We start from the raw sequence: 24,255 nt of genomic DNA, 5'->3' as shown, positions 1-24,255 counted from the left end.
TCTTGTCGTCGAGGACAGGGTGGCACAGCAAGTCAATCTGTCCCTGTTTACTCTTTCACACAGATCAATAGGTTAAGGTGAGGACAAGACTCCAGGAGGTGCTTTTTGAGCTTCAGAGGTGCTGCTCGGTGGATGTTCGTTACCTCGGACAGAGTTAGCCTCGCCGCTTTCCTGCTTTTCCCAGTCTTTATGCTAAGCTAAGATAACTGGCTGAGGCTTCATATTGACCGTACACCAGCAGCAGCAGACACCAGATGAGGTATTGAGGAAAGGAAGCATGAGCATTTTGGCTGGGTAGTTCAATAATCATACATAGTATGAGTAGAACTATATTATGACTGACATAAGACTTTCTAGTAAACCCTTAAGGCTCCAAAATTTGTTCCAGTCCACAATGTGCACAACTTATTTCTGGTAAGGTCTGAGAATATCAAAATCAAAGATGAGAGATGGAGCGCGTCCTGAGGTGGTACTGGAGAAAAGGTCATGAGGTCATTCAACTCAAAGTCTCTCTGGGAGCATGAGTGTGCTCAGAAAATTTCATGGCAATAAGTCTATTAGATTATTAAATAGCTTGTGGGCTGGGTTGAGGGAAGGTCACAGAGGGTCCACTGGGGAGCATGAACATGCTCAGTAAATTTCATGGCTATCTGCCCGTTAGATTTTCATATTTCTTGTGTACAATTGAGATATTCAAAAACATTATTCACCCTGTGGGGACAATGAATATTCATAGCATTTTGTGAGACTATCCCAGCCATGGAAATGGGATATTCTGAGCTGATTGGTGGCAATAGAGTAAAAGGTCAGGTGACGCTAAAATCAGGAATCATCCCTCTGGGGATGTGTTGCTGTTTGGTAATAAATCAATGCTACAGTCTGACCCTGCACAGACCAAGACTCAGGCCTTATAATAGTGACAGGTGAGGCAGATGGTAGCAGTGAGCTGTGGAGCTGCTGTCCTGCTTCAGTAAGAAAAACAAGCATGCAGACAGAATGTGGAAGAAAAGTTGGACCCTGCATGCAGACTGCTGTTTATTAGGGAGTATGCGTGTGGAGTGACTGTCAAGCCAGGGAGCGCCCAAAGAAGTTCTTGGGGCAGTGAGACATTACAATTTCTCTCTTACACACTAAACAAACAAAATGTATGCCGGCAGAAAATCTCTAGACTTCAACCTGCAGTGTGTGTGAGTGTGTGTGTGTGTGTGCGGGGGGCTCAGAGAAAGACAGATGGAACAAGAGAGCTAAGGAAAATGAAATTTTAGAAAATACAGGAAGTGGATAACAGGAGGAGGAGACAGGACCAGAGGAAAAAGGTGTCTGCTTTCAGTCAGGAGGAATGAGCGGAGACGTTGTAATGGACATCAGTCAGCAGAAAAAGCACGGCCCTGTCGCTCGTGGTAACAGTAGATGGGCCCGATCGGGGGGGGATCGAGGGGATGGAAATGTGGAAGGACAAGGAGGGGAGGAAGAGAGCAACACACGGCAAAAAGTATCCGGCCCACGACCATGGAAAGAACAATTCTTAGATCCTGTCTTCAATCAGTTGCACCCTTTCTTTCTTTTTTTCTTTTTTTTAAGATTCCAAGAGTGCGTTTGACAAATCATTGCTTCCTCTATCAATTCTGATTTGATACAACCTCTGTAGAAGAGCAGGGAGTGAGTCTTTAGAGCTGGATTTTGGGCTCAAGGGAACAATATGTTAAAAAACAGCACGGGCAGACAGCTTCCTCTGCAATGGCTCTCTCTTTATCACGCACTATATAAAATACAGGAGGAGAAACAACAGCGATGCAGCGATTTTGGCTCTCAATATGAAAGACATTAATATATTCATGAGTTGCTGCTGCAATCATACTTCTATGAATGGCTTTTTGATTTACCAGCATAGCGAGGCTTCAGTCCTACAATGAGATATGCATTTTTAAGTGTGAATGCATCCTCTGCAGTCGGGATTGTTGTTTCTACATAGAAAAGTAGAAAGAGTCCCAATCAGCCTTGGGGTGTTCTGAGGACAAAACATTCCTCAAACAAAAGACAAGTGAGCTAGGCTGAATTCTCCATTTGCCTGTCAGCTGTCAAATTTTTCATGATTGGCAGCACTCGAGCGATATGTACACTCTTCCTCGATGTGTCTGAGAAAGGAAACTAGGGACGTTAAAAAAAAACAAAAAAAAAACAGATACCGGCAGGAGAAGAGTTACAGGAGAAGAAGTGGCATCTTACAGCTGTTTCCAAGCCCTGACTCTGCCTCTGACAAACATATCATTCCCCCTCTCTGTGATCTTCCCAGACTTCTAACAAAACTGAACAGAGACATAGGACAGCGAGTAAGCCAGAGAGAGAATGAAAGACTAACATACTCAATATTTTATCCAGGGAGGGTCTTGTTAGACAAACAGCCACTCTAATTTCAGATAAGACAAGCGCTGACGGATGACGGTCTGGGAAGCATTTTTGCAAAGCATCATGATGCGGAATGAGCAGGAAAAGTCTTTGAAAAGTACCGTGTTGTCAGAAAGTAATAGAACAATGATGTGTTTTTATTGTTTTGGGTCTGTACACCAGCACAGTGGATTTGAACTGAAACAACATTTCAGATGTTGGTTCCAGGTCCCACGACATGCGTATCGACCACCGGGGGCAGCAGACACTCCTTAAGCAGCTACTGTGCACTGTAAGAACAACTCATGCATAACAAAATGCACCCAAACACACTTGCCTTCATAAAGAAGATGACATTTCATCAAGTTACACCACTATTCTCCCAAATGTCCCTGTGCACCTCTCCTGTCAATGCCTTGTGCTTAGGGTTGAGGGAAAAATCTATTCAGATAAAAACCTCTCATCTAATACAATTCTAAATCAGTTTACAGATAATAAAAATGCATTTTTGTACATTGTTTGTGACATTGTGGGTTTCCCTCAGTGTGCTAATGGACTGGAAAAGTCAGAACTGTGCCACAAGAGCAAAGTGTAGCTCCAGGACTGTGTACATTTACACACTGTAGAGACGCCCGTGGGCACATCCTTAATGTAATAATCTCTGGTGCAGAATGAGTTGACATCAATATGCAAAATGCTTGTAAGATGAAGGTGAAGTGGGATGGTTGCAAACAGGTCACACACACCAATACCCAGAGACCACAGCTAGCACACTGGAGCTCTGAACTCAAAGCAGATGACCTGGTCAATAGCCCGTCTCACTTCACTGTGCTCGCACAGCGTTGTTGATAATGATGGGTTTCTTTGGTACTAGCCTTGCAGCAAGCGGGTACAATCTATTTAATTAATATAATGTCACCAGCAGTGGAAAAAAAAGCACAGTGGAAAACCTGCAGATGAACCTCTGTTTCTACAAAACCGACCTTGCGTGGGAAGGCCAGATTAATTAAACGCTATTGCTTAAAAAGGCAGGCAATGAACAGTTTCAATATGGGTCCTCGTGTTACTTCACCTGAATGTTTGACCTGAATGATTGATATTTGCAGAGTCTGACACTAGAAGTCTTGTTCAAATTCATCTATGAAGGGGGAAGGTCACTCAGGTTAAAACCTGAGTTTAAGGGCCTTTTCGCACCTGTTCAGACGAACGTTTGCATTTTTGTTACACTGTATGCATTCAATCCAGTTACCTTTGGTTTTACACTGAAAATAAGTGAGTGCTCTAAAGAACTGCACCACATACATCCTGTCATCTCCCTTTACTTGACAATGATTGGTTTGTAGATGGCTATGTGTCTGACGTTGCGATGTTGTTCATTTAATTCACCTCACCCTCATCCAGATTTGGTTTCCTCCTCTCCCCATGGGGAACTGTGGAGTCTAGTTTAATTGCGTTGTTTTTCCCATTTCAGATTCTGCCGATAGCCTGCCAGAGCTTCCTGTAATTGGTCAGTCAGGCTATGCATTGGCTGTTTGGTCTGGACCATGGTACAGGGGAGGTTTCACTGGTCTACTTTTGGTTTGGACCAAACTGAAAAGTCTGAAAGTTCATACTAATCAAAGAAGTTGTAAAGGGGCCTTCAGATGTGTGCGTGCCCGCAGGATTACACAAGTCTGACGGGGAAACTTGAAACCTCCAGCGTGCATACATTGAGAGTGTCCTTACGTAAGACATGTTGTGTCCAGCATTTAACCTTTTGAAACATATTTCCATATTCATATCCACTATTAAACTGAGCTATACTGGAATGTTCTTGACTGGCAAAGTCAGGCACCAAAAAAACCCAATGCAAAGGAAGTGTTTCACTTTCTGGAGACCAGCCTGAAGGAAAAAAAAAAAAAAAAAAAAAAAAAAACTGAAAAACTGAAAAAAAATTAAAGATGGCTGCAGCACAGCTTTGGCAAAGCATTGCAAAGGAGTATGCCAAATGTCTGCTGATGACTGTGGGTTACAGCCAGACACTGACTGCAACAGAACAAATATCAAATCTAATGACTTTGTGTTAACTTGTCCAATTACTTTCTGTCCTATAAATGCCCCCTGATGCAGATGTAAACACCCTAAAATTAATGCTGAAAGTCAGCACTTTACTCTCATTTTCAGTGCTTCATTTCAAGTCCAATGTGCTGGAGTACAGAGTCAATGCACACCCACAGACTGCACTGTGTGCTGCTGCTGTCTAAGTCATGTGAGTAACTTGTTGTTCCAATCAGTGCACGCATGCACACTGTAATCAGCCTGGGTGTGGTTAAGATGGCAGTAAACCATGTCACCTGCTGTCGAGATGGCTGAAATCCAGTAAATTGAATTCTCTGTTGTCCTGAGAGTGGTAGATGGTGTCAACATCCTGGAGGAAAGACAGAGTGAAAGAGAGGGAAGATGAGAGAAAAAGAAACTAACAGAGATATGGGGACACCTACATAAACTTTTTTCCAATTGTATAAACAACAGGAGTATATTAAAAACACAACAAAGTACTTTCTACAGCCTGTACAGTGTCCTCACCCACTGCACTTCTTCTTTGCAGCCAATTCCGTTGTAGTCACAAAGAGCTGCATAGGTCTCAGAAAACCCTCCTGAAAGATGGAGAGAAGAAGACAACAAATCAATCCAAACCAGAACCCAACTGATAAGAAATGACAAAGACAGAATAAAGATGGGCAGGGGACATACGGAGGAATGAAAAGGAGAAAGAGTGTGGAGCAGAGATGAAAGAGGAAGTCAGTAAGAGCGAGACCCAGATAGTCAGAGGAGAGGGAGAGATTGGCTGTAAATATTGAGGTGAGATGAAAGTATTGCAGTTCTTCTTGTAGATTAATAGGATTACCAGCAGAAGGGGAGTGTATCCAGCAACTTTGGTCCTCTGACCCACTTAAAGATGTGTCTCCAACATGATTTGGTGCGAGTCAGTGAGTCAGCCAGCGGATGGACAGAAGTGCAGCTGTGTACGTCTCTGCAGTTGTGTGTTTGGTGCAAAATAAACAGAAACGTAGCTCACCGCAGGTTTTCTGGGGCTCTAATGATGACTCAGAGTTTGGTGAAAACTTGCGACTTCCATCAGTCAGGTCTCCCTCTGCTCGACAAATAGGAGGACTGAAAGACAAAGGAAGAGAAGAAGCTCAAAAAAAACAAGTGTCTACAGCCATGCTACAGGAGGGCTGAAGCTGGCACAGAGGCTGAGACGTGAGGCAAAGATGTTGCCAACAGCTGGGACTTATTGTAGTTTGGCCTGCTGATTTGGCCCACTTGCAAACACGACCAGCCGTTGCAGAAGTGGCTGTGAAACACAGCTCATGGAGGCAATAAACGTAAGCGAGGTAGGAAATGAATGCAATTTTTGATACCAAGGGCACTGCAGTCTGAAACCATACCTCGAGATGGGTTTACCTGGACTGGCTCAAGGGACACACCTCAGTGTGATTTGTAAAGGAGGGCTAGCTAATGATAGCATGCGACCTGCAGTGGTGGAGTTTAGCAACGTGATCCTGGGAAGGGAAGCATGGTCTCATAACGAGTTGCACCACACACACTGCAAAGGCAGCGCAGACATCTTGACATCTTAGGCGCCCACAGTGCCAGCATTTGAAAACTACTGTTTTCAAATCCTGTAAAAGTCATGGAATCATCAAAGTCATTCGGCATTATCCTCTGGTCACCATAAACATCTGTACAAAATGCAATAGGGCAATCCATCAGATAACCACTGAGATATTTCAGTCTGGGGCCAAATTGGTGGACCAACCAACAAACTGAGATTAGCATCCATAGAGCTGCTAGCATGGCTAAATGCTGTCATCTTTATTATCTTTAGTTCATCCTTGATTTTAGATAGAGGCAATGCTATGATTAGAAAGCCTCTGCTCCCAGTTACAGGTTGGAGAAAAAAATGGATGGTAAATATTATACCTCCACCTCCCTTAGCTGCGACTGCTGAAGTGCCCTTAAGCAAGGCACTGAACTCCCAGCTGCATAACTGGAGCACTTCAGTGCCCAAGAGACAGTACACTGGTTCATGGCTGAGCATAACCCTCCTGCTCCCTGCTCGCACTCTTCCTGCAAGACACTGTTACGAATGAAAATAACGTCTCTGACAATTTAAAAATAAGGCAACCAAAAGGGTATTTGACTTACAAAGATTCAGAACCAAATTTAGCTCATGCCTACTAAACGAAACACATAAGAATTTGCATAATATCCTCAAAATGATAATATGGTCTTATTTGCATCGGCGAGATGCTAATTTGCAGCAGACTTGTTTTTCATCGATTATGGCTGCTCCAGTCAGAATTAAGATGGAGAGTGAATGTCTCCAATGCCAAAAATGCTTATGACATGGCTTTGGTGGTGAATAAATAACACGTAAACTGTAAAATCGGATCCCTGGGATGCTGTTTGAAGCCACCGCTGCAATTATGGAAAAAGAAGCGAAAAAGAAGACGATTCCTTGGCTTACTGATTGTTCCCTTTCAAATGCTCCTTCCACAAAAAGCATCCGGAAAGAGTCAGGACTGCGATCACAAAGTAAGTACTGTGCTCGCACATAATACTGCGCTGTACCTGCTTTGGCTTTTTGATAGGATTACACCACTATACTGTTGCATTCAACACACACCACCCTTAATCCCATTTGTCAACAAATAACACACAACACCTAACCAAATCTGTGACCTTAATCCCCACCTTATCTTGACAATCATCATCCGCCCCTGGAGCGTGCATGTATGTGCCCGTTATCTTGGCAGTATCTGCATTATGTGCTTCAATGCAGCGGCACCAATCAGTTACAAGGCTGCACAATCAAGCCCGTAACAACATCCCTCCCTCTGTCCTCCCTTCTCTCTTTATTCGCTTTAAATGTTCTCACTGGAAGCAATCGCCTGGCGTGGCCCTAATGGAAAAGAGCCATTCTGAAAGATGATAGAGTGCGGAGATAGCCTTGTGCAGGTCAATAGTCAGAGCACAGTTAATCCCACTGCTCTTAGAAATTTCAGATGAGACCCGAAAAAGAGGGAATACACTCTGCTTTGCTTGCCTGCTCACCCATACATTCACATGACCATGGGACAAGAAATTCTTACCACTTCAACTCTATCCAGGCTTTTTATGCGTTTGTCCTCTGCGCTTCCTTCTCCAGAAGGTGCAGAGGACAAAGAGCTGTGTAAGAAAGACCTTTTGACTGACGGCACGAGTCAATTGCTCCGTCATTGACTGTGTGTTGTGCTACTCACTGCTTATACTAAATAAGCTGCTTTAAAAAGAAAAAAAGAGGCAACACAATGCCTTCAGGTAACAGCCTACTCAGTGTCAGCTGGTTGATTTAATCCCAGTGATTGCTGGGTGTTATAGTCTACCGTGACATAGAAATGGGCTGGATGCAAACTACACCGATACAAGAATGCATTTGGCTGCTGAAGAGGAAAGCTGCCCGAAAAGTGAAGCTGCCAACTTGCCAACGCACTGTCGAGTGCTGTTAACGTCGGCCAACTTGTCTTCGCTTCTCGGCAAATACAACAGAAAAAGACAGAGACTGGTCTCTTTGCTCGAGGCGAGGATGCTCGGAGAAGCTTACGCATAAATGGAGTTGTTGAAGACACGGGAGAGGGCGTAGTTGATGTGGCTGACCATGTGATCCAGCTGGTCCTGGGTCTGTAATCTCAGAGAGTAGGTAGTCTTGTCTGTATCGATGACAACCTGTACATGGACACGGCAGGTTTTCAGTGGCAATACTTTGTACTGCTGTGAAACAGCAGCAAAACAGTTCACTTTAGTGTGTCACCTGGTGTTCTGGATACGTGTTCATTGCTCGGATTTCCAAGAAGTTGAAGGTGACCTCCATCTGAAAAACAGGCAGGAAAACATCACTGTGATCCACACTGCTGCACCGTCAAAATCCCTAGTTTACGTCATCTTTATAGGATAATCACATCTTCTTACTTTCTTGGTTTTGGCCCTCATTTCTTTTGATCAATACTGTGCTCACCAAAGTAACTGCTGAGATGGGGGAACGCAGCAACATCGCTTAAAAGATGTTAGATGGGGCAAGAAACACTATGACTCACTACTATGATTCATGTTCTAAGCAAACGCTAAAGTTAGCTGAACTTAAGTGAAAACAAAGGCGAACAGTAGTAAACTTCAATCACAGGCCAACTTCATGCAACAGATAACTCGCGACCCAACATTTTGAGGACAAACTAATGCTGCACATGCCTCCACAGACACCTTAAATGACACAGAGAAACTACTGCAGGGTCTGAAGGAGAAAATCATTTCCAAGCTTTCAAACAAACTCTCTGGCAGCCACGCTATGACAGATCAACTGGAATCCAGATGACACTTTAAACAAAGAAAATGGACTTGATCTGCTGAATTATTTACAGCCTGTCTGATTGTTTTATCACACGTGTTGCTTGCCCTTGTGGACTCCATTGCAGTGATGTTCCCCATGTCCCAGATCTCAGAAATCATTCTGGTGTGTACAATGCTATGATGAAAATTAAAAAAAAAAAAATGGTGGCAAAAACTAAAAAAAATTCACAAAGTTAAAATAAACCTGAATTATCCTTTAAGAGGTGGTTCATCATTTTGGAAAATATGCTTATTGGCTTTCTTGGTGAGAGATTGTTACCACTCCTGTGGCTGTATAGTAAGTATGACTCTACAACAAGCCGACAGTTAGCTTAGCTTAGCACAAAGACCGGAAGCAGGGAGAAACAGCCAACCAGGCTCTGTCCGTAGACAACAAAATGCAACTTATCAGCACCTCTAAAGCTCAATTAATGTGTTGTATCTTGTGTAAAAATAACTAAGCTAACAACTGCTGCCTACAGCCTCATATTAAAACATGAGACTGGCATTGATCGTCTCATCCAACTGTGAGCAAGAAAACAAACAAGCACATTTCCCAAAATGTCAAAACTATTGCTTTAAGCCACTGACTTCATGCCACCTGCCACCTTACCATCTTCACTGCGAGCGTGTCGTAACTCCTATCATTCTAAAACATCATCACCACAGTCATCATCGTTATCTCTCCTCTCCTGCTCTGAAAGTCTGCTACTTCTTTTTTTTGTCACATCTCTTGCGAATTACCATGAGATCAAGGCAGGCAAGTGAAAGCCATAAAATTCCACTGAGAGTGGGGGAACATTTACCTTGGTGGGCACTTTGACAGCAAAGAGATACAGCCTCCATGTTGCCAGGACCTGAGGGGAGAACACATTCATTTTTCTGTCACAGAGCAGGAAATGCAAAATGCTAATCGCAGCAAAAAATAGCACAGCACAAACACCCCATAAAGAGAGAAATCATCTCTGCAGCTCATCCCAATGGCTCGTAAGTCATGCTAAGCACTCTAGACATTAGCAAGCTAATGATGATAGCGTGTGTGAGTGTGTGTGTGAAAGAAATATTACGGCGAGACTGAGAGTCATATGACAGGGCGATTCATCGCGCTAAGTTGTGTTGATGGACCTAAGTAGCACAAATTCAACAGATGCTTCATTGCGTCAGGGAGGAAGCTGATGGAGAGATATGAGCAGGAAAGACAGGAAAAGTGGAGAAAGATGACAAATGAGATGAGAAGAGAAAGAAGATGGGAAGAGTACGCAGAAAGAGAGGTGCGCTATTGCCAAAAGAAAGGCATTACCATTTAAAAGTGTCTGGGGTGAAGTAAGAGAAGGGAAATGTGAATAAATTCACATCTGCCTATGTAATTAATCTCATTCATAATTCAAAAATCTGCAATTAGCATACCCCATGCATGCACTGTGCATCCCTTTCCCTGCCTAGCTCTTTCTCCAATTCTTGGCCACACTTTCACTCTGCTCTTTTTCAGCTGGCTCAAATTCCGCTCTTGTCTCGTCCATAATTCTCTCTCTCTCGCATCCCGTCATTCCTCTGATTTCTCGCATCATCTCCATGGAAATCTGTTCATTTTCCCCATCTTCTTCCTTAATCCCTAATCCCTCCATCTCCCTGTGTGCCTCAGTGTCCTGTCTGGTTTGCTCCCGCCTTAACACCTCACTCCATCCCCTCACCCCCTCCCTTCTCGCGACTCCCCTGTCTCCTTCCCGTTTCAGTTTTTCTTTTCTTTTTCTGCTCTGTCGCTTTCAATTCCTCAAGGCCTCTCTGTGCTGAATGGCTAATGGCGCCCTGCTGAGTGGCGGCGAGAGGGAGAAAGAAAATGAAACATACAAAGAGAGAGAGAGAGAGGGGAAGAGGGAGAGATAGAGGAGGGGATAGAAGGACAGAGACACCAGATTTTCCTCCTGATAATGAAGTCTTCAGATACTACACCAACTCCCGGCAAAGCTGTCCTCACAGATCAGCCCTGCGACTTCACTATACAGACATCCATAACAGACTCCCACAGAGAAGAGACAGAGGACAGGGAGAAGTATGAAAACATGAGACTGAAAAGGAGCAGACAGAATGATACCCCCACTGAGAAAAAAAAAATGCCTTGCACTAAGCTGGTGGAGGGGCCCTCACACAGGATTGTTAGTCCAATCACTGCTCCTTGACAAGTTTGAAAACTCTGTTACATAAATGGAGAAAGGAGTGGGGGAAGAAGTGTAATGGGACCTTGAGGCAGACAGAAAAAGAGAGGTGAGAGAGATACTTCTGGTGAGAAAATGAAAGACAGAAGCATCGTCTCCCTTCAAAAGCTTAGCGAGTTGACAGGAGGTCTCATCATGTAAACAAAGGCATCAATAATGCAGGCTCAGTGACGGCTGCCCGTTTGATCCTGAACGAGGCCTGTTGTGTACGGTTTCTCCTGTCTTGATATATCATTTACAGCCAAGTGAAGTATCATTACAGGCAATCAATACTGGAGACAGTTATTTTTGCCTACTTGGATCACTTGAAAAAATCTAAATATATATATAAATATATATTCTATATATGACGTATACCAGAGACAGGGCTTCAGCCTGAGCGTGCCACTGCAGCAATGACTTAAAATGTCCCTTCACGACCACCTGCCTGTACCCAGCGGTGCCTCATTTCTTACAGTTAAAAAAAAAGACAATATGTTTAAGATTTTGTCAGATATCAATTTTAAGATCACTTTTATATTTTATAGCACACCATTTGTCACAGTGTCACAGTGCTGTTTATTGTCCCTCTTGGATGGAGCTGTAACCCCTAAAAAAGTACTACTTCCTGCTCACACTCTGTAGATAAATGAACCGTTTGAAGTTTGAGGTTAAGAACTGAGGTTTTTCTAAAGTAACAAAAAATTGTTCCCCTCTTAAAAATTAGGCCGTAAGTATAAATTCTAATATTAATTGTCTCAAATAGCCTAAAGTTAAGCCCAACTCTCCACAACCAGGACTTTTCCTTCTCATGTGGCATTTGGCTACCTTCGCCACAGATCAACTGAAAATCCTAAAAGCTGCACAAAGATTCGTTTCCCTCCAAGGAAATCCTCACAGATGAGATGGTTGACTTTTCTGACCAGGTCAGCCAAGGACACGGCAGGTGACAATCTCCAAAAGTGATGAGGAAGCGGCGCGAGAGAGAGAGAGACAGGGCGGTGAAGATGATGGGATGCGGGGTACAGAGGTGCCCTTGCTGTGACAGTACAGTGTCAGAAGCACCAGTTCAAAGAGCCTGCCAAGCCAGCCGGCCCCTGAAGCAGGCTGCAAGGGCAGGGTGGGAGTGTGTGTCACACAGAGAGAGAGTGTGCGTGTACAGTACGTGCACGAATACAACAAATTTATTTCTTTCTGGATGCGCGCGTTTGCATGCGCACACAGCCAAGAGGGCAGAGGGCGGGGGCTTATATTAATCATAAGCTGTCAGGCTCTGGGTCTTGCACTTCAAACGAGATGGTGCAAATCAAAGTGTGTCTCTGGGTCGCGTGTGTGTGTTGCAGCGCTGCCTGTGAGGGAACAAGCCGAGGATCAGTGCCAGATTTGGCCGCCTGCGGTATTTCTGGCTCGGCCACAAGGGCATTTTAAACACACACACACACACGCGCACGCACACAGACACACACACACACAAACATCATACACACAGCGTAAAATCAGAAACATTCCAATACAGACATCTGCATAAGTCCGACACGCTAGAACAGCACACACTCTTCGTTTTGACTCGTATGCACATATAATGATGCACAATAGCTTGCTAAGCTGGCTTTGGACTACACTCACCCGTCTCTCTCTCACACACATACACACACACACACACACACACACACACACACACACACACACACACACACACACACACAAGCTACCATTACTCAACTGAACGGGGTATCACAAAAACACAACCCTGCCATCAGTCAATCTGTCAGCTTAGATGCATGTGTGTGTGTGTGTGTGTGTGTGTGTGTGTGTGAGTGAGTGAGTGAGTGACGGGGGTTTGAAAGCACAGATGCCCCAGGTCCAGCTTTATAAGTGGACTTTAGAGTGGTTGAGAGAGAGCGAGAGAGAGCGAGCACCAAATGAGAGGAAAGAAATGCAAAGCTCAAAAACACATCTTGTTCCAGATTCTCTCATAAAAAGTCCAATGTGTCTAAATCAAAGAGATGGCAAAGAGAGCGCGCTTTGACACCCAAAGGACCTCTTAAAATAAGAAAAAAGACAGGGAAAGGGAGACGGATAATGGGAAGGGGTTGCAAGGTTGTACTGTAGATGGAAGTAAGATATAGGATGGAGTGTATATAGAGGAGAAATAGAAGCTGAAGACAGGTCATGATTGGGTGAATGGGCTGAGAGGACAAAAAAGAGAGGGGAAAAATAAAAAATATGAGCAAATGCAAGACTGTGGGATGAGATGGATGTAAGCAGTGAGTGTAGCAGAGGCCAAAGGGATGGATGAAGAAGAGAGAGAAAGAGAAGAGAGGTGGACATAGGAGCATTAGGACAATGAGAGCGAGGGAGCGGAGGAGAAGAAGAGAAGAAGAGAAATGCTTAGGATGAAAAGATATAGAGGCAGAGATACTCTGAGCTGCCTCTCAGCACTGACAATGGACACACACACACACACACACACACACACACACACACACACACACACACACAAACACACACACACACACACACACACACACACACACACACACACACACACACACATTTTCTCGCCTTCTCGTAAGGGAAGAGAGAAGGTCAGCAGTCACACTTTACAGCCTCTCCGCCACAGGCTACTAACATGTGTTATGATAATCAAAAGAAAGCACAGTCCTAATTACAGCACAGAGCGCTCGCCACGCACCGTCAGATGGTAAATCCCGGACACTAGCAGAGAAAATGACTGCACGCTGAGCAGCTCGCAGCGAAAAGCCATGAAAGGAAGACCGTGGATGATGCGGTGGTAATGTTGGCTATTACGCAAGCGTATTACACAAACAAACTGAAGTGTTGTTGAGAGACTGGAAGAACAGAAGATTCTGCAGCTACCACGGGCCGTCTCTACTTCGGTGCTTTGTACTCTGTTTTGTTTCACCAGTCAATGCACAGACTGAGAGTGTCAGAGAGAGAGAGTGTCTCTGCAACCAAGTGGCATCTGAGCTGAAAGCAAGGCCTAGTTTCACTATATTTACCACCACACAATCACGTAGTTTACCTGTTTACCTGTGTATGTGGAATGTTCCAAACAGGTGTTTTTGGAGTTGCAGAGTACAGAATTCCTGGGTTTGCATCTGGACTGACACCTTGAGAGGTAAAAATATGCTCCCTTCCCGAATCTCATCTCCCTGGTTGTATAGTGTCGAAGTTAGAAATGCCAAGAAAGACAAGAGCCTTTGGAAATCTTCCACGTTATCTGAAGCAGTTTTGTTGCTTGGCAGTGCGCCATCCTTCTCTAGTCACCTACAAATTCAAGATGTTCAGTCACATTCTCCAGGAGTTCTCGATTCTGGGAGAAGTAGCGAAGCAGTAATTGAACAACACGAGGACAGTTCCTGGAAAGTAGGTTCACTGAGAAAGTAAATTATAATACTACAACGCTCTGCAATGAGCACAAACTGATTAAGATCACATCGTAAGTAGAGATGTGGAGGTTTTACTACACTGTGTTGTTTAATGTACTGATGGTAACGCCAATTTATTGCCATCATTACCATGATTATCTCAGTTTTCAGAGGCACAGCGTGCACGGCATGGTTCTCCAGTTCTATGTTAATTAACCACAAGAGAGCACCTTTTGATTGGTCAAACAGAGGCAGAGCAACTAGAGCCGGGCCAATGAACCATCTACCTCTAGCTATTTTGACTTACTATGCAACCATTGGCTGCTCAACCTACTAAAGTGAAGCTAGTTTGTGACACTGAGTCGAAATGTTTAGTGAGAGAGTGAGCATGCATTTTACATGACTGACATGGGAAATTGCCATAAAAAACATATGATTACATGCTACTGCTGACCAATAAATCATCTTTTTATCGCCATCGCCATATGAATATGAGCGATAAACACATTGCAAAAGACTGTATGAATGTGGCCTAAAATGACCGCCTGCCAAGAGCCAAATGCGGGTAGATTTCCCATTTGGGAAGCAAATCTCTGAAGGCTCTCAGATCCGCTACAGTGGCAGGTAAATAGTCATGTAATAAACTACACTGAGGGTCTCTACCGTGTTTTGCCATCAATTATGGGTGGGCTGCTTCTGTCCTCTGCTGGAGTTTGACACATATGCACACACAAGGAGAGGGACTTCATGGTGCATTCAGGCACATCTTGTAAATTCTGTACTCTACATTGCTTTGTACAGCAAAGCGTGACCAGGACTTCATGATGTATTCAAGGGCATCTCATAAAGTCAGAAATCTATAATGAAATGGCCATAAAGGTTGCTTAAAACGGGAAAAGTTTCTACTTTTTTCCCCTTAGTAGAAATACATGCAGCTAGATCTGACATTACAGTCTTGTTCTTTCACTAGAGCATTTTTAACAACAAAATGCTAAAATCAAAGTAATGTCACACTCATTTCTAAAGCCAGATTTTAAAAAATCTCATCAATATTGTTATCAGCAACCCAGCAAATATTTATCTATCACATATCGTCATTACAATGTTGTTGTTGTTGTTGTTGTTGTTACACATTGCAGATTTTCCTCGTATTGTACAGACCTATAATATACTAATTGAAGGTAAAACTGGGCACACACATCATACCATGATCATCATACCAAATAAGCCAAATATGACACTAAAAAACACATAAGGTTCAAATCATTCAACTATGTATTTTTGTGCATTATGCCCATGAGAGGGAAAACCAATCCAACAAGAGACATGCTACTTGTACATCAACATAAATATGTCTTTTAAAAATTGCAAAATACACAAATAATGTACTAAACGATGTTCTTGAATTATTCACACATTTCAGCTTGACCTACATTTCATTCCAATCAATGAAAACGATGCTGTGTGCAGAGTTTCGAGTTGGTGGCACTCCACGTGTCCTGGAAGATTACAATGTGCCAGACAAATGGGAGGAATTCTGGTCAATATTATGTGATCATGGACACTATTTTGCCATGTTTTTGTGTGTATGTGACTAATGGAGCAAACAATTTTTGAAATTGGTCCAGTAATGAACAAGAGTGCTGACGCTGGCAGCCATGGAAAAGTCTGCAATGTGATCTCTCTGGGTGTCTGTGCAACGTCAATGTACGTTTTTACCACTGACAGGCTAAGATTGTTAGAATAACATTATGGAATAAAATGTCCTTTTGTTAAAGAGTAAGGTCCTTTTTGTTTAACCAGAAACAGATGAAAAACTGCTCTCACCAAAGCCACTAGACTCTATTTATATTTAAACTCGACAGAAACAAAACAAAACTCACCAAAACCTTCTTGGTTCATCTTTCCACTGTTCCAACAGTCACAACTGTGGTTTGGTCAGAAAAAAAAGTCTTAATTCACCGAATCAGGAGAGGAGCAAGAGAGAGGGCAGATACCAGAGAAGCAGTGGGGGGTAGAGCGGGAATACTTTCACATCTTTTCACTGGATATTACGACCAAGAGACATGAATACATTGGACATTAAGCTGATTTTCTTACTGGACAATGGAAACTATGGTTTTGTGTCTGTCATGCATTCAGGGCAGCCGTTGCCAGAATGCTGCTTTTTTTCCCCACAACCACATATTAATTTTCACAATCAGATGTATCAATTCTTAATTCAAATTTAGAATATCCACTGACAGTCCAAATACCATGCATGGCTTTTAGTCCCAAACATGGGTTAAATGCTGGATCCCACAAAATGTAACCAATAGTGTATCTTCATTAGACCATCTCTGCCTGATAAATGTCTTCCAAACTGTACGCCTCTGTCTGAAAAGCTGTTTAAAAACCATGATGACGTCATCAGGGTCATATTTTCAAACTTTCATCGAGTGCCACTTTAATGTCAGCTGTCTAATATAAGAATTCTAACTACACTGGCTTGATGTTAGCACTGCTGACTGACCTCAGGTTCTGGACAAATCAGTTAAGCAGATGTGGTCACTGGACGGAGCACCGAGGAACAGGAGCAATTCAACAATTCCAAAGAGCGCTAAAATTCAAGAATTAAAAAGATGCAGAGCGAGAAGATTGAGAACGCCAATTCATGCAGATGAGATTACAAAACCTTGAGGAGTAAAAGAATCATAGAAGCTTAGCAACAATAAAAGGCAGAAAGGAAAAAATAAAACCAAAAGTGGCAAAATTACATGAAGATAAATGAGAGAAATTTAAAAAAAGATACTGATGATGGTGATTAACTACAAATTCGAGGCAGATCTTGAGATCAGTGAGCTTTTCAATACTTTTATTTACTTGGACTTATTTAGTCGCTCAGATAGCCAAGCATTCACATTTGGAAATTAACTGCTACAAATTTATAGTCAAATCAATTCTATTTACAGTATTTAGTACATAAACACAAGTTTACCTCAAGAGGCTTTACAATCTGTCAATTCCTTAAACCCTCGCCTGAGACCAGGAAGAACTAAAAAGTAAGAAAGTATAATAATAAGTAAATAAAGAAGTTCTTGCATAAATTACTTTTTTGCAGAATAAAGCATCTTAAAAAGTGCTTTCTGACCATAAATCATTATCATATGTTGCTTCCACCAGTTTTCTAAAGAACAGTCCTGTGGTAAACATCCGAGCACGCAACCACAACCAAATCTTGAAATGCTGCACCACCAACTAGAGCCCAAACCTCAGTCCCACTAGAGCGTCATGAGCGGGACGTCGACACAACCACAGAGCCTAAGTAGAAATAACCGTGTGAAGCACCCGAGTGTGCTCAGGACTGTCAAACAGTGGCAATCTCAGCCAGTAATAGGCCCATTATTAGATCGGAGTGAGGGAACCGCAGAGTCAACAGAGGATAACACAGAGCGACTGATCAGGATAAATAAGTGGCGGAAGAACCAAATCGGCAACTGGGGCATCACAGCACATCAGCGATTCCTTCCCCCTCTTTCCCCTCACTCTTTCCTCCATTCCTTTTCCTCTTGTGGGGTGCCCTCCCCTCCTCTACTATCACACCCACCCACTCCTCCCCCACTGTCTCTCTCCTCCTCTCTGCCTTTGAAGATGCTTTGTTTTCCGAGTTGCCTCTAATCTTCAAATAGGGTGATCTAATAATGGCTGTAAGAGTGTGTATGCAGGCAAGTTCTGGTGCACTGAACCATGTGTGTCTGTGTAGATGCCTCCTGCACATGTCAGACAGTACGCATGAGTGTGTGAGTGCGTGTTTGTGCATGCAGGCCCCGCGATGGAAACATGAATGTTGATGCTCCCCAACGCATTGCCCTGGGTGCCGTTTGGATGTCATGCCGACCCCTCCGTGTGTCTGTCTGAGTTGGGGGGGTCAACCCTGGGTGTGTGGGTGTGTGTGTTTGTGTAGCAGCATGATGGCTGGTACAGTCAACACACACAGACAGCTGGTTACCAGCAGTCTCTGGAGGGAAAAGGGGGCTAAAAGAAAAAGCAAGATGTAGAACAAAGACTTTGACACAGTCAATATAAACTTCATGGGTAACACAACACAAACTTCTGCTTTCCACAAACTAAAAGAATCTAGATGAAAGCGGTGATCCTGTCCAGATTTCACCTGCTAAGTCTACTTCAGCCATGAAGGAGGGATCCACATGAAAGGCAGGATGAAGGTAAAAGTAGGCCTCGCCTAAGCCTCCAGGCTCAGAAAAATGATTTCCAAGACTAAATCTCATCTGCGTATTAGAAGGCAATCCCCAAATATTCCACTTCCTCCAACTACCATGTATGACATTTTCAAGCATGAGTGAATATTTTGTGCTCAATACCCAGCGAGACTGAAACAGTCGATTTACGAACTCCCTCATCTGTTCACCCTTCATACATCCAAACAAATTTATCCATTAGAGTGAAAAGATTGCCTTTTAGAGGGGGAGACCTTGACAACAAGCTAGAATGAATGCTTATATCCATCTCCCCCCAAGTCTGCCATCCCTTCAAAGAATTTGGAGCAGTGGCAGCAGCAGCAGCAGCAGCAGCCAAGGCCCATTTGGATAGTAAAAAAACTCTCATAAGGCAGAGACCTAATTGAATTGCTTCTGATGGAAAGAGGAGCTCAATACCCTTTTACAGGTTTGAGTAAAGATGGAGGGAAGGGCATAAAGGGGAGAGACGGAGAGAAAGTGAGAGGCGACTGGGGTGGTGATGGTGGAGGGGAGGAGGGGGGTGATGACGGGGAGGAGAATAATTGAGATGGACAGATAAGGAGGGAGGGAGGGAGGAAACAAAGAAAGGAGATGACAAAAATAGAGAGGGGGTGCGGTTATGATGGAGATAGATGGAGGCGGGGACGGAGGGGGGGATTGGAAAGAAATAATAGAGATGGAAAATTGAGAGAAGTACTGATTAATAGTTTTGATTCGCTTATCAGCTTGTCTTTTTTGTCGCCTTCAGGGGAGCAAATGAGCTCGCCCTCGCACATCGCGACTGCGTGTGAGTAACTGATCAGTCGGTAATGTGGCTGACTAGTTGACGATTTCTCATAACAGAGGTGGCCTTGGCTCGCACCGGTTCTTTGAACACATCCCAGGCTGCCCACACACCCTCTGGTATACAGTCACACAGGCTTCTTCATCAGGAAAAAAAAAAAAAAAAAAACAAGAAATGATGCCCCTGTTTGTACACCACGTCAGCCTTACACACACACACACACACACGGCGAGCTCTTGCCTGTGGCATTAAGGCCATCCTGCCACATCTAATAAACTCTGAGGATGGACTCAGTAGGCCATGGCATGGTGTCCACTTTGCTCTGCTTAGGCAGCATCTGTCTTAAGCCTGATTTTCAACGCGTCTGTTGTGTGTCTCAGGATGCGTAATCTGTGCCTTCTTATGGCTCTTTCAATTTGCCGCAATTAACTTCCATTGATTTCCATTTTGTCTGTAAGGAGCCGTTGCCCCTCTGTTCCATATTCAACGGCTCACGCTTTCGCTTGAATATCTCTTTCAGGTGACCTGGCGTGACAGCCGACGGAGGTGGCGGCTGGGTGTGAGGGTGTGAGTGTCTCTCACCAGAATCCTGTCCTCTGTTTTGCCGCTCCTGGCGTCCTGCTTGATGGCTCGCACAAACTTAATGGCCTGCTTGTCCAGCACCTTCCTGATGCTCTCTGGAGAGAGGAGCAGAGAAAAGAAGGGTAAATTGGGAGAGCTAATTAAATAATGTAAACACATAAGAGAATGAAAAGCACTATCCAGAGATGCACTTAGAAACACTGTAAAAAGCTTTTATGGGGGAAATCTATAAATTCTAATATACAGCGAGGTAATAAATTAAAAGGGAAAAACCTGAATAAATGACTGGAATGAACAGATTTTGTCCCCCACTAACTAATTCTGATACTCTTAACTCTCAGATCTGATTGTCTCATTCTGCTAAGTATAAGGTAGAATGAGGATACTTACTATATTTACTACTTCACATCACTTTTTAACTATAAGAGGGACCTGGAGGTCACGTTTCATGAGGTGACATGAGCTTGCTACAACAAATGAACGGAGCAGGACAGAAAACAATGGAGCTCCTGCTGTGATAATGCAGTTTAAGAAAATGAATATATGCGAGACAATATAGTGCCCAAGGGGTTGCTGTGTTGCTAAAAATTCCGTCGACAGTCTAGTGCACCTGTGTATGAGTGGATTCATTGAATTTTGTAATGGCGGTGACTAAAAAGCAGATTTTAATGCAGGTCGGGGGGGGAGGTCAAGGATAAACTGTTAAGTTCAACATGGACAAGTCCTAAAAGTCTTCAGAAATATTTAAAACTCAGCTGCTGATGAACACCATGTGATACAGTGGAAAGTAGAGCTGTTCATCCCTCTGGTAGAGTTCCAAACACTTAACAGGGAATGCCACCAATTTACACACCAAAGTCTACTACAGCATGTATGAATGCAGTTGTATGAGCCTTTTGTGAATTGCCCTGAAGTGATGTTACTTGAGTCAGCATTGGTTTGGGGCTGAAGACTACACATTGAAAAACTAAATAAAATGTGGGATGTGGAGTTAGAGAGAAGAGAGCTCATCACACCTCTGCAGCCCGCTGCTCATCTCTGCTTGGAGCGAGCAACTTGAAACTATATTTGCTGCTACTAACACATTCTGCAATAACACACGTTACACATCACACAATATCCCCCAAGGAACAGTCAGCGGTTGAGTTGCACCATGGGTAACATAGGCACCAGATTGTGAGAAGGAAGAAGAGTGCAGTAAAAAAGATGCTATCTCTGGTTCTGCTGCATTGATTTTTATCCCTTTTCCCCACATTAGCGCTGTGTTAACCAGTGGAGTACTCTTAAACAAGCTATGCCAATGAGCAGTGTTTTATGGTCACTGAGACATTTTGTTGGGTTTTCTGTTCATTCGTCACCCACCTGTACTTTGTGCTACTGCAGTGATTTTTGATAGTAAAGTAAGATGGACATCAGAGTATTTGGGCACCAGCAGGTGACAATTTCTGGACATGTCCACATGGAAATGAATCAGTGACTCTGTTATCTGAGAGCTCGTTTGAAATCTCCCATCCGAATTAGTTCTACAGTACCTGAATATTGCTGTGTATCAGAAAATGTGCCCATCTCCCAGTTACATCACCACGCTGATGCTGATGATGCGGTCATCGTGTTTTGTCTTTCATTTCCAGCTTAGGGAGAGACTGGTGGATTATTCCTTTAAAGACAGCCGCACAGGGGTGAACAGTCACAGAGAAGAGTAGACAGCTACAAAGACACAAACATGAGGACAGGCAGGCAGACACACGCACACACATCCTCTATCTGAAGAGGACTCATAACTGGGCTATTTTTAGCCTCAGAGAAAGAAAGAAGCAGCCTGGCTCATCTCAATGGAACCGACCACAAGACCCAGAGCTGCAATCTTTAGGGGCCTCTACACCACCACACACGACCCTGCCGAAGCTCACTGAACCGCACAGGAGGCCTCCTCCATTTACATCTCCTCCACAACAACCAATGCATCATGCTCTTCACAAACACAATGCCAACCTATATCCTCAGACTGCAAATGCGCACATATGCCTGCAAGCTGTGCGATATTCACATTTCAAGCGGGGCCACCCATGCTAAATATGAGCCCACCAGATGGAGATACAACACGTCATGCTGTCTCACAATCTCCCAACTCTCTCACTGCCGCACACTCATAATTCTCACTTTCCACATCCTGCAACAACCATGAAGTTGGCTCTCACACTTGAGCGAGCAGCAGCAGATGCGGAGAGGACGAGGTGGCGATGGGGTGGGGGTGGGGGAACCACACCGGCAGATCGAAGGAAGGATCAGCCGTAGACAAACAGAGAGTTATTGACATTAAGCTGGGTAAGGCCCAATCGCTTAAACCTTTTAACACACTCTGTGGCCCCCACAAGGCCTGCCGGTGACCTCGGCATCTGTTCCCAAAGGACAAGAGACAGGAGGAGGAGGATGAACAACCAGGATGGGTCAGTCTCCCCTTTTCCCCTTCAATTCCCTCTCATATCCCCACTGCCATTTTTGACACTTTGATGGATATTCTCACTCAGCTCCCCCCATCATGAACCCCCCTCCACCCCATCTTGTTTTCAACTGGCAGGTGTGTGGCCTAATGCCGCCTGGCTCTGATCACCAGGCCAGACAGACGGGGCTTGACCAGGTTGAGCTGGTACACAGCGGGATTTAACTGGCCGCCTCAGGATAATTAGCAGCCACAGAGACACCTTCTTTAACACCTGATCATCCAAACATGTTGGTGTGTGTGTGTGTGTGTGTGTGTGTGTGTGTGTGTGTGTGTGTGTGTGTGTGTGTGTGTGTGTGTGTGTGTGTGTGTGTAATGCACTGTACTGTCCAATCTGCCCAGCAGAAAGGCTCAGCCTGCGTGCAGCTGAGCCCATGCTGCCTGCAGCACGCGAAGCGCTCCCAGTCGCACAATAACTCCCACGCGCGCACACGCAAAGAAAAGAAAGATGAAAACTCCTAATGAACGCACGTCAGAGCCGCGACGCGCACGCTGCCACAGCAACACTTAAAACCAACTCTGACTGCGCTACAGGACTCCTGTGCGCGATAAATTTCACGGCGCATCTTTAAACTAGATCACTACGAAAATGAGCGCGGCCGCTCCGTGATCGACGGGATCACAAGCTTCAACAGCCATTAACTCCGCTTTTGCCTTGGGAGACATTTCCTGCGCTTGCATGCGGTGATAACTCCTTCCAACTGAAATGCGCTGGGAGAGCGGAGATTTAAAGCGCAGCTGAGTGAAGACAAACTAATCCCTGACGCGTCCTAAAACAGCTCCTACTTCTCCACTTCGCTTCTCTGAGAGGTTAAAACCTACTTCCACCAAAAACTCATGTTCGAGCTCACCTGTGATTTCCCTGCTGACGTTGGCGAAGCCCGCCGCTGTGGTCTCCTTTGAGGCCATGGTGCGCTCCTCCCGCCGGTCCGGCCCCTTCTCCTTCCTCTCCTCGCCTTCCTCCGCTCTCTAATATCCCCGCTGCGCACCACTTCTTCGCCCTGTTCCCTCCTGCAGGTGCTCCGAGTGCAGCAACAGTCCGTGCAGCGTGATGTGGAGCGATGCCGCGGTGCGCACTGGCAAAAACCCGAGGAGCGCCACCGACTTCAACAGACAAGCACATGAGAGAGAGAGAGAGAGAGAGAGAGAGAGAGAGAGAGAGAGAGAGAGAGAGAGAGAGAGAGAGAGAAGGGGGGTATGAGGGGGTGAGAGGTGGAAGGGTGCGCCATTGTTGGGTTCCTTCAGACAGGATCATACAGTATATAATAGTGAATGCAAAGGGGTGAGGGGTCCAGATTGGGTACAAAATGTGACATGTGGTCAGTGTTTGAATTAGTGCACATGACTTCTTTAAGACCCCTGGTTGAACAAGGGGAAGGTGAGATTAATAAACAAACATAACACACACTGATCGCAACTGGCAACAATGAAACTCAGAAAGATCCAGTTCGTAAATCCACCACAAAAAAATCTCAACATGACAATAATCAGTCCATAAATAATAGGGTTCAGCTGAACTATCACCCCGGAAGAAGTTTTATAATCCCTGATTAACAAGATCCAAATCTAATACTGACAACACTTACTTTACTAATTTTAAGAGCTGTTTAATTGATATTACATGGTTAGTTTAGCTGTAGTTTCCACCCCTGTCTGTCCAGACAGATATAAAGTAGTGGTTACTTTGAAGGAATTTAATAAAAAGTATTAAGTGTATTTTTTGGTGAAAAGGCAGTTCTCCCTATATTGACATGTATGATTCCAGTGAATCATT

General features: G+C 44.2%; 1 protein-coding gene across 2 annotated transcripts in view; it reads right to left on the bottom strand.

Moving 5' to 3' along the window:
• The window catches only part of carmil3 (capping protein regulator and myosin 1 linker 3), a 73,208-nt gene extending 49,604 nt beyond the window's left edge, over positions 1–23,604 (bottom strand). Inside the window, exons 1-8 of one of the 2 annotated variants that reach the window (XM_070974250.1) lie at positions 23,333–23,604; positions 19,982–20,076; positions 9,600–9,650; positions 8,222–8,281; positions 8,015–8,136; positions 5,444–5,538; positions 4,951–5,021; positions 4,719–4,792 (exon numbers count right to left, since the gene is read on the bottom strand). In XM_070974250.1, coding sequence (XP_070830351.1) covers positions 4,719–4,792; positions 4,951–5,021; positions 5,444–5,538; positions 8,015–8,136; positions 8,222–8,281; positions 9,600–9,650; positions 19,982–20,076; positions 23,333–23,390 — 626 coding nt within the window. In that variant the 5' untranslated portion in view covers positions 23,391–23,604. The remainder of the gene's footprint in view (positions 1–4,718; positions 4,793–4,950; positions 5,022–5,443; positions 5,539–8,014; positions 8,137–8,221; positions 8,282–9,599; positions 9,651–19,981; positions 20,077–23,332) is intronic. The other variant, XM_070974251.1, reaches the window with a different exon arrangement.
• Between the last annotated feature and the right edge of the window lie 651 nt (positions 23,605–24,255).

The sequence above is a fragment of the Chaetodon trifascialis genome, chromosome 11 (genome assembly GCF_039877785.1).
Source record: "Chaetodon trifascialis isolate fChaTrf1 chromosome 11, fChaTrf1.hap1, whole genome shotgun sequence".
Taxonomy (NCBI): Eukaryota; Metazoa; Chordata; class Actinopteri; order Chaetodontiformes; family Chaetodontidae; genus Chaetodon; species Chaetodon trifascialis.
This window is presented reverse-complemented; position numbering and strand designations above follow the sequence as displayed.